Source organism: Chiloscyllium plagiosum, unplaced genomic scaffold, assembly GCF_037043375.1.
Source record: "Chiloscyllium plagiosum isolate Xiang-an unplaced genomic scaffold, Cpla_swu_hap1 HiC_scaffold_7, whole genome shotgun sequence".
In the NCBI taxonomy this organism is placed as follows: Eukaryota; Metazoa; Chordata; class Chondrichthyes; order Orectolobiformes; family Hemiscylliidae; genus Chiloscyllium; species Chiloscyllium plagiosum.
The window spans coordinates 30,767,831-30,784,088 of NW_028270145.1; the positions used below are offsets into that span (position 1 = coordinate 30,767,831).

General features: G+C 55.9%; 1 protein-coding gene across 1 annotated transcript in view; it reads left to right on the top strand.

Annotated features, from left to right (window-relative positions):
• LOC122551431 (Krueppel-like factor 7) overlaps positions 1–15,882 on the top strand; it is an 85,878-nt gene extending 69,996 nt beyond the window's left edge. The window contains exons 3-4 of the mRNA XM_043693329.2: positions 8,423–8,546; positions 14,873–15,882. Coding sequence (XP_043549264.1) covers positions 8,423–8,546; positions 14,873–14,924 — 176 coding nt within the window. The 3' untranslated portion in view covers positions 14,925–15,882. The remainder of the gene's footprint in view (positions 1–8,422; positions 8,547–14,872) is intronic.
• Positions 15,883–16,258: the final 376 nt, after the last annotated feature.

The following is a 16,258-nucleotide window of genomic DNA, read 5'->3' on the forward strand; positions in this document are numbered from 1 at the left end:
CTCCACCTCTGGGCGCGCGCTCGCTCCCTCCCTCCCTCCCTCCCTCCCCCTCTGGGCCCGCGCTCGCTCCCTCCCTCCCTCCCTCCCTCCCCCTCTGGGCCCGCGCTCGCTCCCTCCCTCCCTCCCTCCCTCCCCCTCTGGGCCCGCGCTCGCTCCCTCCCTCCCTCCCTCCCTCCCCCTCTGGGCGCGCGCTCGCTCCCTCCCTCCCTCCCTCCCTCCCACTCTGGGCGCGCGCTCGCTCCCTCCCTCCCTCCCTCCCTCCCTCCCCCTCTGGGCGCGCGCTCGCTCCCTCCCTCCCTCCCCCTCTGGGCGCGCGCTCGCTCCCTCCCTCCCTCCCCTCTGGGCGCGCGCTCGCTCCCTCCCTCCCTCCCTCCCCCTCTGGGCGCGCGCTCGCTCGCTTCCTCCCTCCCTCCCTCCCTCCCCCTCTGGGCGCGCGCTCGCTCCCTCCCTCCCTCCCCCTCTGGGCGCGCGCTCGCTCGCTCCCTCCCTCCCTCCCCCTCTGGGCGCGCGCTCGCTCGCTCCCTCCCTCCCCCTCTGGGCGCGCGCTCGCTCGCTCCCTCCCTCCCCTCTGGGCGCGCGCTCGCTCCCTCCCTCCCTCCCTCCCTCCCTCCTTCCCTCCCTCCCTCCTTCCCTCCCCCTCTGGGCGCTCGCTCGCTCGCTCCCTCCCTCCCCCTCTGGGCGCGCGCTCGCTCCCTCCCTCCCCCCTCCATCCCCCCCCTCCCTCCCCCTCTGGGCGCGCGCTCGCTCCCTCCCTCCCTCCCTCCCTCCCTCCCCCTCTGGGCGCGCGCTCGCTCCCTCCCTCCCTCCCTCCCTCCCTCCCCCTCTGGGCGCGCGCTCGCTCCCTCCCTCCCTCCCCCTCTGGCGCGCGCTCCCTCCCTCCCTCCCTCCCCCTCTGGGCGCGCGCTCCTCCCTCCCTCCCTTCTTCCCTCCCCCCTCTGGGCGCGCGCTCGCTCCCTCCCTCCCTCCCTCCCTCCCCCTCTGGGCGCGCGCTCGCTCCCTCCCTCCCTCCCTCCCTCCCCCTCTGGGCGCGCGCTCGCTCGCTCCCTCCCTCCCTCCCTCCCCCTCTGGGCGCGCGCTCGCTCCCTCCCTCCCTCCCCTCCCTCCCTCCCCCTCTCCCTCCCCCTCTGGGCGCGCGCTCGCTCCCTCCCTCCCTCCCTCCCCCTCTGGGCGCGCGCTCGCTCCCTCCCTCCCTCCCTCCCCCTCTGGGCACGCGCTCCCTCCCTCCCTCTTTCCCCCTCTGGGCACGCGCTCCCTCCCTCCCTCCCTCCCTCCCCCTCTGGGCGCGCGCTCGCTCCCTCCCTCCCTCCCTCCCCCCCCCTCTGGGCGCGCGCTCGCTCCCTTCCTCCCTCCCCTCCCTCTCCCCCTCCCTCCCCCCACTGGGCGCGCGCTCGCTCGCTCCCTCCCTCCCTCCCTCCCTCCCTCCCTCCCCCCCCCCCCCACTGGGCGCGCGCTCGCTCCCTCCCTCCCTCCCTCCCTCCCTCCCCCCCCCCCCACTGGGCGCGCGCTCGCTCCCTCCCCCCCTCCCTCCCTCCCCCTCTGGGCGCGCGCTCGCTCCCTCCCTCCCTCCCTCCCCCTCTGGGCGCGCGCTCGCTCCCTCCCTCCCTCCCTCCCTCCCCCTCTGGGCGCGCGCTCGCTCCCTCCCTCCCTCCCTCCCCTCTGGGTGCGCGCTCGCTCCCTCCCTCCCTCCCTCCCCCTCTGGGCGCGCGCTCGCTCCCTCCCTCCCTCCCTCCCCCTCTGGGCGCGCGCTCGCTCCCTCCCTCCCTCCCTCCCCCTCTGGGCGCGCGCTCGCTCCCTCCCTCCCTCCCTCCCCCTCTGGGCGCGCGCTCGCTCCCTCCCTCCCTCCCTCCCTCCCCCTCTGGGCGCGCGCTCGCTCCCTCCCTCCCTCCCTCCCTCCCCCTCTGGGCGCGCGCTCGCTCCCTCCCTCCCTCCCTCCCTCCCTCCCCCCTCTGGGCGCGCGCTCGCTCCCTCCCTCCCTCCCTCCCTCCCTCCCTCCCCCTCTGGGCGCGCGCTCGCTCCCTCCCTCCCTCCCTCCCTCCCTCCCTCCCCCTCTGGGCGCGCGCTCGCTCCCTCCCTCCCTCCCTCCCTCCCCCTCTGTGCGCGCGCTCGCTCCCTCCCTCCCTCCCTCCCTCCCCCTCTGGGCGCGCGCTCGCTCCCTCCCTCCCTCCCTCCCTCCCCCTCTGGGCGCGCGCTCGCTCCCTCCCTCCCTCCCTCCCCCTCTGGGCGCGCGCTCGCTCCCTCCCTCCCTCCCTCCCTCCCCCTCTGGGCGCGCGCTCGCTCCCTCCCTCCCTCCCTCCCCCTCTGGGCGCGCGCTCGCTCGCTCCCTCCCTCCCCCTCTGGGCGCGCGCTCGCTCGCTCCCTCCCTCCCCCTCTGGGCGCGCGCTCGCTCGCTCCCTCCCTCCCCCTCTGGGCGCGCGCTCGCTCCCTCCCTCCCTCCCTCCCTCCCTCCTTCCCTCCCTCCCTCCTTCCCTCCCCCTCTGGGCGCTCGCTCGCTCGCTCCCTCCCTCCCCCTCTGGGCGCGCGCTCGCTCCCTCCCTCCCCCCCTCCATCCCCCCCTCCCTCCCCCTCTGGGCGCGCGCTCGCTCCCTCCCTCCCTCCCTCCCTCCCTCCCCCTCTGGGCGCGCGCTCGCTCCCTCCCTCCCTCCCTCCCTCCCTCCCCCTCTGGGCGCGCGCTCGCTCCCTCCCTCCCTCCCCCTCTGGCGCGCGCTCCCTCCCTCCCTCCCTCCCCCTCTGGGCGCGCGCTCCCTCCCTCCCTTTCTCCCTCCCTCCCCCTCTGGGCGCGCGCTCGCTCCCTCCCTCCCTCCCTCCCTCCCCCTCTGGGCGCGCGCTCGCTCCCTCCCTCCCTCCCTCCCTCCCCCTCTGGGCGCGCGCTCGCTCGCTCCCTCCCTCCCTCCCTCCCCCTCTGGGCGCGCGCTCGCTCCCTCCCTCCCTCCCCTCCCTCCCTCCCCCTCTCCCTCCCCCTCTGGGCGCGCGCTCGCTCCCTCCCTCCCTCCCTCCCCCTCTGGGCGCGCGCTCGCTCCCTCCCTCCCTCCCTCCCCCTCTGGGCACGCGCTCCCTCCCTCCCTCTTTCCCCCTCTGGGCACGCGCTCCCTCCCTCCCTCCCTCCCTCCCCCTCTGGGCGCGCGCTCGCTCCCTCCCTCCCTCCCTCCCTCCCCCCCCCTCTGGGCGCGCGCTCGCTCCCTTCCTCCCTCCCTCCCTCTCCCCCTCCCTCCCCCCACTGGGCGCGCGCTCGCTCGCTCCCTCCCTCCCTCCCTCCCTCCCTCCCCCCCCCCCCACTGGGCGCGCGCTCGCTCCCTCCCTCCCTCCCTCCCTCCCTCCCCCCCCCCCCACTGGGCGCGCGCTCGCTCCCTCCCTCCCTCCCTCCCTCCCCCTCTGTGCGCGCGCTCGCTCCCTCCCTCCCTCCCTCCCTCCCCCTCTGGGCGCTCGCTCCCTCCCTCCTCCTCTGGGCGCGCGCTCGCTCCCTCCCTCCCCCTCTGGGCGCGCGCTCGCTCCCTCCCTCCCTCCCTGCCCCTCTGGGCGCGCGCTCGCTCCCTCCCTCCCTCCCTCCCCCTCTGGGCGCGCGCTCGCTCCCTCCCTCCCTCCCTCCCTCCCCCTCTGGGCGCGCGCTCGCTCCCTCCCTCCCTCCCTCCCTCCCCTCTGGGCGCGCGCTCGCTCCCTCCCTCCCTCCCTCCCTCCCCCTCTGGGTGCGCGCTCGCTCCCTCCCTCCCTCCCCCTCTGGGCGCGCGCTCGCTCCCTCCCTCCCTCCCTCCCCCTCTGTGCGCGCGCTCGCTCCCTCCCTCCCTCCCTCCCTCCCCCTCTGGGCGCGCGCTCGCTCCCTCCCTCCCTCCCTCCCTCCCCCTCTGGGCGCGCGCTCGCTCCCTCCCTCCCTCCCTCCCTCCCCCTCTGGGCGCGCGCTCGCTCCCTCCCTCCCTCCCTCCCTCCCCCTCTGGGCGCGCGCTCGCTCCCTCCCTCCCTCCCTCCCTCCCCCTCTGGGCGCGCGCTCGCTCCCTCCCTCCCTCCCCCTCTGGGCGCGCGCTCGCTCCCTCCCTCCCTCCCTCCCCCTCTGGGCGCTCGCTCCCTCCCTCCCTCCCTCCCTCCCTCCCCCTCTGTGCGCGCGCTCGCTCCCTCCCTCCCTCCCCCTCTGTGCGCACGCTCGCTCCCTCCCTCCCTCCCTCCCTCCCCCTCTGGGCGCTCGCTCCCTCCCTCCTCCTCTGGGCGCGCGCTCGCTCCCTCCCTCCCCCTCTGGGCGCGCGCTCGCTCCCTCCCTCCCTCCCTGCCCCTCTGGGCGCGCGCTCGCTCCCTCCCTCCCCCCCTCCCTCCCTCCCCCTCTGGGCGCGTGCTCGCTCCCTCCCTCCATCCCTCCCCCTCTGGGCGCCCGCTCGCTCCCTCCCTCCCTCCCTCCCTCCCTCCCCCTCTGTGCGCGCGCTCGCTCCCTCCCTCCCTCCCTCCCTCCCCCTCTGGGCGCGCGCTCGCTCCCTCCCTCCCTCCCTCCCTCCCTCCCCCTCTGGGCGCGCGCTCGCTCCCTCCGTCCCCCCCCGGGCGCGCGTTCGCTCCCTCCCTCCCCCCCCGGGCTCGCGCGCTCTCCCTCCCTCCCTCCCCCCCTGGGCGCGCGCTCGCTCCTTCCCTCCCCCCCCCCCCCCCCCCTCCCCCCCGGGCGCGCGCTCGCTCCCTCCCTCCCCCCCCGGGCACGCGCTCGCTCCTTCCCTCCCCCCCTCCCTGGGCGCGCGCTCACTCCCTCCCTCGCCCCCTCCCACCCTCGGCGCGCGCTCGCCCCCTCCCACCCTCCCACCCTCGGCGCGCGCTCGCCCCCTCCCACCCTCCCACCCTCGGCGCGCGCTCGCCCCCTCCCACCCTCGGCGCGCCCTCGCCCCCTCCCACCCACCCTCCCACCCTCGGCGCGCCCTCGCCCCCTCCCACCCTCGGCGCGCGCCTCGCCCCCTCCCACCCTCGGCGCGCGCTCGCCCCCTCCCACCCTCGGCGCGCGCTCGCCCCCTCCCACCCTCGGCGCGCGCTCGCCCCCTCCCACCCTCGGCGCGCGCTCGCCCCCTCCCACCCTCGGCGCGCGCTCGCCCCCCTCCCACCCTCGGCGCGCGCTCGCCCCCTCGCCCCCTCCCTCCCACCCTCGGCGCGCGCTCGCCCCCTCGCCCCCTCCCTCCCACCCTCCCACCCTCGGCGCGCGCTCGCCCCCTCGCCCCCTCCCACCCACCCTCCCACCCTCGGCGCGCGCTCGCCCCCTCGCCCCCTCGCCCCCTCCCACCCACCCTCCCACCCTCGGCGGCGCTCGCCCCCTCGCCCCCTCCCACCCACCCTCCCACCCTCGGCGCGCGCTCGCCCCCTCGCCCCCTCGCCCCCTCCCACCCACCCTCCCACCCTCGGCGCGCGCTCGCCCCCCTCGCCCCCTCCCACCCACCCTCCCACCCTCGGCGCGCGCTCGCCCCCTCGCCCCCTCCCACCCACCCTCCCACCCTCGGCGCGCGCTCGCCCCCTCGCCCCCTCCCACCCTCTGCGCGCGCTCGCCCCCTCGCCCCCTCCCACCCACCCTCGGCGCGCGCTCGCCCCCTCGCCCCCTCCCACCCACCCTCCCACCCTCGGCGCGCGCTCGCCCCCTCGCCCCCTCCCACCCACCCTCCCACCCTCGGCGCGCGCTCGCTCCCTCCCTCCCACCCACCCTCCCCCTCTCGGCGCGCGCTCCCTCCCTCCCTCCCTCCCACCCCCAGCCATGTTTGTATTTCTTGCTGTCTTTTGTTTGTGCTTCTTCATGCAAGTCTTGGAAAGCTTGTATCTTTCGCCGTCCCTACCCATCCTTCTACACCTTGGCTTTGACTTGATATTGTGACAATAATTAATTTGCTTTATTCACAGTTATTTTTTAAAAAATCAGTTTGGAAGTAGAGCTGTAATATAAAGATGGGATTTCTGTGTATTAATATTTAAATAAGAAGATTTCTGAGAACTCCTGAGAATGAGGTGATAGTCAGTCTTGGACAAAGCAGAGACAGACATCCAGCAGACTATATCGTGACAATCTGGTCAGAGAGAGCAGCTTGTAGAGTTTAGAAAAGAAACCCAATTCCTGGATCTCCTGCTAATTCATGAAGAATCAACAACGTTGGATTGTATCCAAGTTGTTGGCCAAACCCTTGAGAGGCAGCACAAATCAAGCCTGACCTATTCATTGGTTTTCCTGAAACCCTGTGGCCTAGAAAGCTATATTTTGACTCTCTTCACTCGCTGCAATGATGAAATGATCCAGTCCAAGCTGGGCAAGATAGTTATTTTCAGCTAACGTTGGACCAGTACTCTGGAGATGAATGTTAAATTCCCATAGCGGCTAGTGGAATTTAAAATTCACTTAATAAATCTGGACTCTCAGTGATCATCAATCATCATAAAAATCTGCCTGGTTTACTAATGAATGTCTTAAAAATTAATATTACTCCCAAAAAAAAAGCGACTTTAATCACACATGATAGTCCTCAGATGAGACCAGTAGGCTCCCTGTCTGTATTGCTGTCAAGCTTCTCTTTGGAGAAGCGAATTCGTTGTTTTTACCTGATCCACACGTTTCCAGACCTATGGTACTGCAATTGACTTAATAGAACATTACAACACAGTACAGGCACTTTGCCCGTCAATGTTGCACCGACCTGTGAAACCAATCTGAAGCACAGTGGTTAGCACTGCTGCCTCACAACGCCAGAGACCCGGGTTCAATTCCCGCCCCAGGCGACTGACTGTGTGGAGTTTGCACGTTCTCCCCGTGTCTGCGTGGGTTTCCTCCAGATGCTCCGGTTTCCTCCCACAGTCCAAAGATGTGCAGGTCAGGTGAATTGGCCATGCTAAATTGCCCGTAGTGTTAGGTAAGGGGTAAATGTAGGGGTATGGGTGGGTTGCGCTTCGGCGGGACGGTGTGGACTTATTGGGCCGAAGGGCCTGTTTCCACATTGTAATCTAATCTAATCTAATCTAACCGACACTAACCCACTCTCGTCTATATGTCTATGCAATGACCATTTAAATGCCCTTAAAGTTGGCGAGTCTACTACGGTCGCAGGGAGTGCATTCCACGCCCCTACTACTCTGAGTAAAGAAACCACCTCTGACATCTGTCCTATATTTATCATCCCTCTATTTAAAGCTATGTCCCTTCGTGCTAGCCATCGCCATCCGAGGAAAAAGGCTCTCTCTGTCCAAAATATCTAACCCTCTGATTACCTTGTATCTTAACCTTGGAAATGATCTAGCAAGCCACTGCATTTGAGGAAAGTTTAGCGAGGCCAGCATTACCTGTTTATTCTGTGACCCCTGGATGAAAATGTTGCTGGCAAATAGGGTGTGTGGAGGTTGTGTCCAGTGCAATCAGCCTCCAACAAAGTAGCAATTACACCATATAATGGCTAAAACTCATTTGGGACTGAGTGTTGTGCCTGGGGGAGGGGTGGATTGCAAGTTTCTCTGGGGCATAAACACCATCTTAGAACTGTTCCAAAAGTGTCTTGGCATGATAGGGGTAGTATTAGTGCGACAAGAGGGTGCTCCAGTGTAGCCACAGAGTATTGGGTGAGTACAATCAGAGCACTAGCTTCATCCTAAATAAGCTTGAGATTGCAGTCCGGTCTTCAGAACCTTCAACAAAGCCTGGCCAGTTGTTGAGTTCCTGATGAGCATGGTTTGGTAGTTCTCATGACTGCATGGGAGTCTCTCCAGATGCTGAGTTCTCTCAGTAAACAACTTTTGATTTTAATGTTCCAGTTATGGCTCAGCCTGGTTATCAAAATGCTCAAGAGTATGACCTGAAATTAATTCAGTTATCATTCTTTTTGTAGAAGGACAAAACTTGCCTGAACTATAAGCAGTCTTTTACCTTGTATCATCGATCAACTCCTGACCGGGATACCCTTATTAACTACCCATGATCTGCTTTCTATTTAACAAGTGACTACATTGTTAAAGCACATTAACTGCATCACCTTTTGGGGTTGCAAAAGGCTATGTATAAATGCTAGTCTTACCTCTGGTCTCACTCAGTTCCTTTTTCTGGACCCTTTAGAATTGCAGATCTGATTTATAGAAGATGCTCCAAATACAAATAAAGGAAAATAAATTGTTTTATATCCATTGTTTGGCCCACTTGACTTTCCAGTTGATGGCCAGTTTGAAGAATGCAGGCTGTTAATTGCTGTTGGCTTAAATTCCTGATAGGATTGAAAACTGTATTGGACATTTCTCACATTTCATATGTTGAAATTTTGTGTGGTGTGCTGCTGTAGGCCCAAGATTATATCCTGCAGTAGTGTGCTACCAGTCTACAACTATATACTGGGACTGCAGTATGCTGTGGGTCAGGGACTGTATTGTGATGGTGTCCTGTAGTTGACTCCACTTCTGGCTGTGGTGTTTACCTGCCTTGGATAATGTTTTTTTTTCTGGATTATCTCCCTTGCAGGTGAGAAGCCATACAAGTGCTCATGGGAAGGTTGTGAGTGGCGTTTTGCACGGAGTGATGAGCTCACCCGACATTATCGGAAACATACGGGGGCAAAGCCGTTCAAGTGTAACCACTGTGACAGGTGAGGAGGCACCACACCAACCTGTCTACTTCGTCATGTAGTGGGGGGAAGCAAAGGTTAAGAGTCAGGGTGTGAGGAAGCATGGTGCAGGGCATCGTTAACGCAATCAATGTATAAGACTTTCAAATCTAGGCCTCGATAGCTGCTCCCTAATTGGCACCTTACTCCAGCTCCATGTTTTAGAACTGATCCTACTCCCCTAGTTGTGTCCAAAACCAGTTGTCGACATTCTAACCAGTTTGCAATAGAATTCAATGTTGAATTCATTCGGATCTAATCTGGTCAACAAAATAAAAATATTTTCTCTTAAAATTCATTTTTGTTCAACACTTGTATGGTTATTGAGAATTAAGAAAGATTGTTTAAATATATAAAGGCAAGTAAGACACTATAGTAAGCCATTCAGTCTCTTGAGCCTGCTCTGCCATTTAATATGATGGTGGCTAGTCTGATTTTGAATGAGAAGGATATTCAAAACTTTTCCAATTTGATCTGGAGGGGTCTTTTCACTTGTTCTCATGATCTCCTGATTGAAATAGGAACAGCAAGTAGGTTGTTTGGCTCCTCAAGTCTGCGCTGCTGTTCAATAAGATACGGTTGATTTATTTGTGGTCTTAACTCTACTGTTCCCCATTAGCGTCAGCTCCTCTGTTAGTCAAGAATCTGTCTAATTCGGTCTTGAATATATTCACTGACCCTCCACTGCTTTCTGAGGAAGAGAAATCCCCAGATTAATAAACTTCAAAAGAAGTCTCCCCTTATCAGTGTTTTTAATGGAGGCTACAGCAGAATGAAAATAGGGAAGATAATTCTGGTGACCTTTAGGGACAGAGTGGTCAGTACCAGGTGGTCATATGATGTAAGTTCCAGGAATATGGTTGCCCAGAGTAGATAACTGAATACCCCTCTTCTCTCAAGACCAGCGAAGAGAATCTTGGTGTTGAAATGGTGATAAACCTCTGAGGCCTTTGACCAGTTCCACGTCAGCTGTTGGCCTCAGTGTGGGAGAAGCTGATTGGCCACCTCCAGTTAACACACTGGATGGGTCAGTTTCTTTCTTTCAAACCCTTCCTGTCCTTTGGACCAGGCATGTGTTTCTGAAACTGGTTCTGTTTAATCCTGCCTTTCTGCTGGAGAACTTGCAAGTTATCTTCAGGAGCGGCTGCCTTGCAGCCTATCAAATGCAGCCTATTGGCTGGACCCATCAGAAAGGTACCAGTGCACCTCAAACCTCATGTTTAATCCAGAGAGCCAAGCAGGAGATGCAGTTGGATCTCTCCTCCCTGCCCCTGCCCAAATCCTGTGTGCTGTACATAACCCAAAGAGTAAACAAGATGCAGTAAATAAGCCGACAGCACATTACTAGAGCATCACTGAGCAGTATTTTTATTACCCTGGCAGCTATCCCAACTCTGACACCTTGGAGCCTACCAGTGGCATCATGCCAGAAAGTCAGCTGGCCAATAGCTGTGCTGTCATACTGGGACCAGAATGCTCCTTTATGCCACCCTTCATTGTCTGGCTTCCCATCATTGGCTTGGTCTCTGTCTGAATATTGCCAAATATATATATATATATCCATTTTCCATTACTTGCTCTCAATCATTTTTTCTCTTTTTCTCCTGCTGATTCTTTCATGTGTTCTGAATATCACTACTTTGTCTGCCGTCCTCTTCCTCTTCCACTTCCCCTTCTCTAATTCATTGCCTCTCTCTCTCTCTCTCTCTCTCTTTCACACAGTTTGTATTAGTCTCTTTGCTGCCTCTACAGATCTAACCACTACCTGTGGGGCTGTTAATGCACGGGTGCGATTATGAATAATTTATTGACTCTTCTCATCTTGTGCTGTCATTTATTTCCCATTAGTCGAGTTCAGTTAATGAAGCCGTGAGCACAGCCCTGAACTGGCAGGCTGCATTGTGTGGCGTGAGCTCCCTGCCGACAACTGTGCAGCCTGTCATTAATTCGGTCTAATAACTTAATCGGGTGTTGAGGTGGCACACGAGGCCAAGCTGAGGGAAGGGGAGGAGTGTGTGAGAGATTGGAGAGGAGGCGCTCTGATCAGATGTCCCGCTGACTGCTTGACTGCAGTCAGCATGCCAGCTGGTGAGAAGCCATATCCACACCTGCTCATGGTGCCATCTGCTGAACAGATCGCTACCCACCTGCCACTTTGACCCATCAGATCCACTGTGTCTTGTCTCTCCCTGCCTGTCTCTATCTCTCTCTGTCTCTTTCACTGTTCTCACAAGCCTTCCATCCTCTTGCTCTCTATTACTCTTTCTCACTCCCACGTGCCACACTTACTACTTTTTTCTTTTGTCTGCTCTCTCACTCCCTGCTCCCTCATCATTTTTCTCTCGCAGTTTCTCTATATCTCTTATCCTTTCTCTCTGCTTCACTCGTTCTTGCGCGCTCATACTGGGGAATCTTTGTTTAATTGGGTCAAGTTGACATGTTTCCACTTCTGATCACCTAGTGCTATCTGGTAGAAATAATGAGCTTATGAACGTTGACGGAGGAGAACCTTGGCCCCCTCTCTACTCTTTCTACTGTATTCAATCTTTTTCTGTACATTTTCTTGCTTTTTAGCTCCCTCTGTTGCATCTCTCACTTTTGTCTTATTTCCCATGTCACTAAATCTCTCTAAAGTGATCACTCCACTCTATTGTTCACGGTTGAAATGAGTGTACCAACTGAGTCTGACCTTGTTCTTAGCTGGTGGCCTCTTCACGTGATCTCTTGACCAACTGTAATATTTCACTCAGAATCCCCTGGCTAAACCTCATGGACACTGTGGACAGTGAAGCAAAATACCTTTGGTCACATGATTGTAATCTTCCTTTACAGAGGCATAAGCTTGCATTTTGAGAGTGCCTTTCACAACTGTATGACATCCCAAGACATTCTTCAGTTGAAATCTGCTAAAGTAGAAGAAAGGTCCTATAGTGTAGTAATCATTGGTTCTGTTCAAAAGCAGCTCTAGTCCTGCTCCTCAGCTCTTTTCCATCGTCCTGCAATACTTTCTCTTAAAATTTCCTACTGAAAACTGCAGTTGAATTTGTCTCCTCCACGCATCGGACAGTGCATCCCAGATCCTGACCACATGCTATGTTTTTCATCATGATACAGTTGCTTCTTTTGCCAGTCGTACAATATTTGTTGTCCTCTGGTTCTCAACCCTTCTGCCAATGGGAACATGTTTCTTTACCTGCGCTGTATAGATGCCTCATGAATTTGAATACTATTGTCAAATCTCTCAATTTTCTCTAAAGGGAACAGCCCCTAATTCTCCAATCTAGTCACATGACAAAAATCCCTCATTCCAGAGTTCTCATAAACTTGCTCTGGGCCCTCCCAAATGCCGCTGTGACCTTCATAAAGTGTTTTGCCCAGAGTTGAACACAATATGAGACTGAACCTGTGTTTTACAATGGTTTATTATAAAATTCTTGCTATTAAATTTTAATCCTCTATAAGGCCTGGGATCTCATGCCTTTTTACTGTCTTTTGCAAATTGCTCCATCACCTTCAATGATCTGCTTACATTTACCTGGAGGATTCAATCTCTGATTCTGTACACTCCTTAACCCCTTGTAGCATTGTATCTTGAATGTACCCCTAATTGTCGTCACTTTAAAGACGGTCCTCTTGCAGGCAAAACTGTAGTAGATCAATCTCTAGTTCCCTTTTACCTGGGCAGGACCATTCTCATTCCATTGAAACTGGCACTCTTCAAATTAAGTATTTTTACCCTGGAGTACTGCTGGCTCCTTTCCAAAAATAATTTAAACCTCCTGTTACCATGATTACTGATCCCGAAATGTTCCCCTATCGATGTTGAACCCCATTAGCTTGACTTATTTTTCAGACCCAATTTGAGCAAGGCTTCCCTTGCTGGACTGGAAACAGAGTGGACTAGTGGGTGCTAATCATGTCGTTTTTAAAAGCCAATTCTCTATATTTACCTCAACACCATGTTTCCCCTTCGCTATCTGTGCCTGCAGTTCACCAATATTACTAACACACATTTTGTGTATTTACATAGACTTTAGCCTAATTATGATACAACTGCATTCCCTCTTATTCTGACCCCACCTAATATTTTACTATTTTGTACTGTATCTGTCTCATTTAATTCTTTCTGCAACTTCTTTCATCTTTCTGGGTTTTTTAGCTTGGTGACCCTGTCCGTTCTCGTGGATTGCACCACAAAGACATTGGTCTTGTTCCAGTTGAGGAGCACCCTCCAGAACCTGGTCCCAATGTCAAGGAATCCTAACATCTGTGCACTTCCTCAGTATTGCTTTGGGTGTGCAGTGTATTTTTGACAAAAGCACTGCTAACTGAGCGTGCTGACATTGAATTACACTGACATTCTTTGGAGCATATAAACTGCATGATGTTCTGGTCAGCCCACCTGCTTACTGAGGTTATGAAGAGCTTTGTGTAAAGCCTAGGAGCACATCTTCATTGGGAGACACCGTGTGAGTGGTGACCATGAAGGACTTCACAATCATCAATGACGTGAAAAAGATTTATGCAGCTAATTATGTGAAAAGTAAATTGGGAAAGCTTGACAAAGGGTCAACAGGTTCACACCAGCAAATGGCAAATCTAATATTGATTTTATCTCAAGGTGTGACGAAACTTGGAGTGAATTTCCAGTTAGGGCAGTAAAGATGGCACCCATTTAAATAATTGGTTACTATAAGGGAAAGTGTGGCCCTATGATGGGAGCTGAGTAATTTTATATTCTCTACCATTTGAAAGAGTGAGTGGTGATCTTGCTTGACAGGGTGGGCACCAGGGTTGTTTCTGTTGACTGGAGAATCTAATGCACAATGGTACAGTCTTGGGATAAGGGACCAATCATTTATGACTGAGATGAAAAATTTCTTTACTCAACGGATGCACTTCTTTGGAATTCTCTACCCCAAAGGGTTGTGGATGCTCCCATTGTATATATTGAAGGATGAGAGACAGAAATTTGATCTTTCAGGGAGTCAAGGTGTATGGCAGCAGACAGGTAAATGAAACTGAGACCGAAGGTCAGCCATGATCATATTGAATGATGGAGCAAGCTCAATAGGTCCTATTTCTTGTGAGAACCTTAGAATCTTTCAAGAATGGGATTGGAGACTAGGAAAAAGGGGTGAATAATGTGTCAAATGACATTCCTCACCAGTACATACCTTGAAATGTGTTATGATTGTGAGTCTTGTATAAAGGAAGGATTCTTGCAAATCTGTTTCATTACCTGTTGGTGTGCTGCAGAGGCCTCTTCAATTATTCTTAATACCTGTATTCTCCAAAGTACCTCATCATTGTTCAATTAGATAGGATGCTAGGAGCATGTCCAAACTAGACCATGTCCAGATTTGCATTTGACCTTCAGTGCATATCTGTTAGATACATTGGGAATATTAAACTAAATTCCTGCTCCTGAGCATTGACTCAGGCTAATGGTTTGTGGCTTGGACACAAATTGTGAAACTTAATCTTCCCTTCACCTTCTCCCTTGCCAATTAGATCCAAATTCTGTGTAACAGATTCAGGAAGAGTTCCTGATGATCCCATCTTTGAGTTAGATACTGCTGGGTATTGGACAATGAGGGCAGGATCACAATTTGACTCTTCTTCATTGAGGCACACTGGCTTAGGCTGTGGTAAGTGGCATCTGATACTCGTGGAGCTATCTCCAATCAGGCAAGTGAGAGAGAGGTAGGCCCTTGTGAGGCCAAACTATGAGCAAATGAATTATGAGTAGAAATAAGCTGTTTGGCCCCTTGAACCTACTCTGCCATTCAGTGAGATTATAACTCATCTGTGTTTGTTCCCACCCACCCCAAATGACCTTTGGTTCCTTTGCCTTAAAAATATTCAGTGACTCAGCCTCTGTTGCCTTTTGAGGCACAGAGGTCATGTAATAAAATTGTCTTCAACTTGCTCTTCACTTCTAACTCAATTGGGGGAATTGCGATGGTGACGTTACACTTTATACAATATTTTCCCGAGTCCAGGGTTCTGCATTCCTCCCATCACTGAAGGCTGCAAGGTTGGAATTGGGTTTCTATCACGTGCAGTTTTTGCTAATATTTACAAATTTACATTTACAATATTTACAAAACTTTACAAGAAGCAATCATGGGAAAGAATTCCTTGGTTGTGGGAGAGGGAGAAAAGGTTTGCGTTTTTGCTGGATAGAGAAGAGGGTGACGCTTTCTCTGTAGACCTGGATACTTGAACAAGATGTTGAGACCCTGACATGGTTAGGCTGTTTTAACTTTTAACGGGATCAATTTTCTTTCTCTCACTGTTTGCAGGTGTTTTTCCCGATCTGATCACCTCGCTCTTCACATGAAGAGACATGTTTGAGAAGATACCGAACTCTACACAACACCATGACATGACTGTTAGCGGGGAAATGACCTGTTCCTCAAGAACACAGACATGTGGTCAACTTGTTGCCATGTTGCAGTGAGCATGTGTGCATACATGTTTGCGCGCGCACACACACACTATAGTTGTATACACACCCACACACACTCTATATCTTGGTTATGCCTTATCCAGTCTATCGGTCAGTTAGACACTGCCAAATGATTACTGATTTCAATCGCATTTGGATTTCTGTTGCCATGGAAACCAAAGGGGATTACAAACTTGAGACCACCTTCCAAGCCTTCACAGTGAGAACAGTTGGTCTACTCGCAAACCAATTGGCCTTCCAGTCGTGGATGTCCAGCTCCCGTCGGGGATCATCTCCACATTGTCAGTGTTCTGCTGTTCAGACAATAGGTGTTTGGGGAAGGACACATCGAGACCACCTACAAGGAGAAGGAAATGGTGGTTACAACCCAGTTCTGCGTTTCTGTCATGTGTAACCTGGTTATCGTCAGGTGTGGCCAATGCCAACCCATCGTGGGCCTTTTCAGCACTTGCAGCCGAGTGGGATTTCCTTTAACGCAGGAGAAGCACGCCTGCTCCTCAGTTGAAGAGGACACCCAGTGTAGTGAAGTTTGAACAATACAAACAAACGGTTGCTGATGGCGTCCTGTTCATTTTCGCTTGTATACCCAATGCCTGTCCCCACACACTGCACATTTGGAAGGATCAATGGCTGCTGGCACCATTCTGGGCTAATCCAAATACAGCCGCAGCTAGGCTTGTGGGAATGGGCTGAATCACCCCCCTCCCCTTCAAATGTGCTCCTCCCAAATCTTTGCATTGAACTGGTCTGAAATAGATGTGAATTAACTAATTTATAAATGGTTTGCTTGGACCTTGCCCACCGCAGACTGACTGCACAGACTTGGTCAATGTTGTGGGGTTGGGGGCAGGGTGGATGGGTGGGTGGGCAGTGGTTATGTTGGTATGTGAGGGCATGAAAGGGAGGAGAGGGTAGGTGCGGGATTTATTTTACCGAAAAGGCTGATGGGAGGCTTGCACCTTCACATCAGCTCAACTATAAACATTTGGTTTGTAAATGGCGATTTCTAATTGACCCTCCATGTAGATTGAGGGCCTATTGTAATTGTAACTAGGTGAATTTAGTTTAAAGTTGGTGAAATCGCTCTTCTCCCAGTCAGATATTCATGTGTTCTTCCCAGCTGCCAAGCTACAATATGATTCTGAGCTTTTGAGGTACACACGGGTTGACACAGTCAAATCACTTTATCGGCCTTTTTACCCCCTTTCTCTCTCTCTCT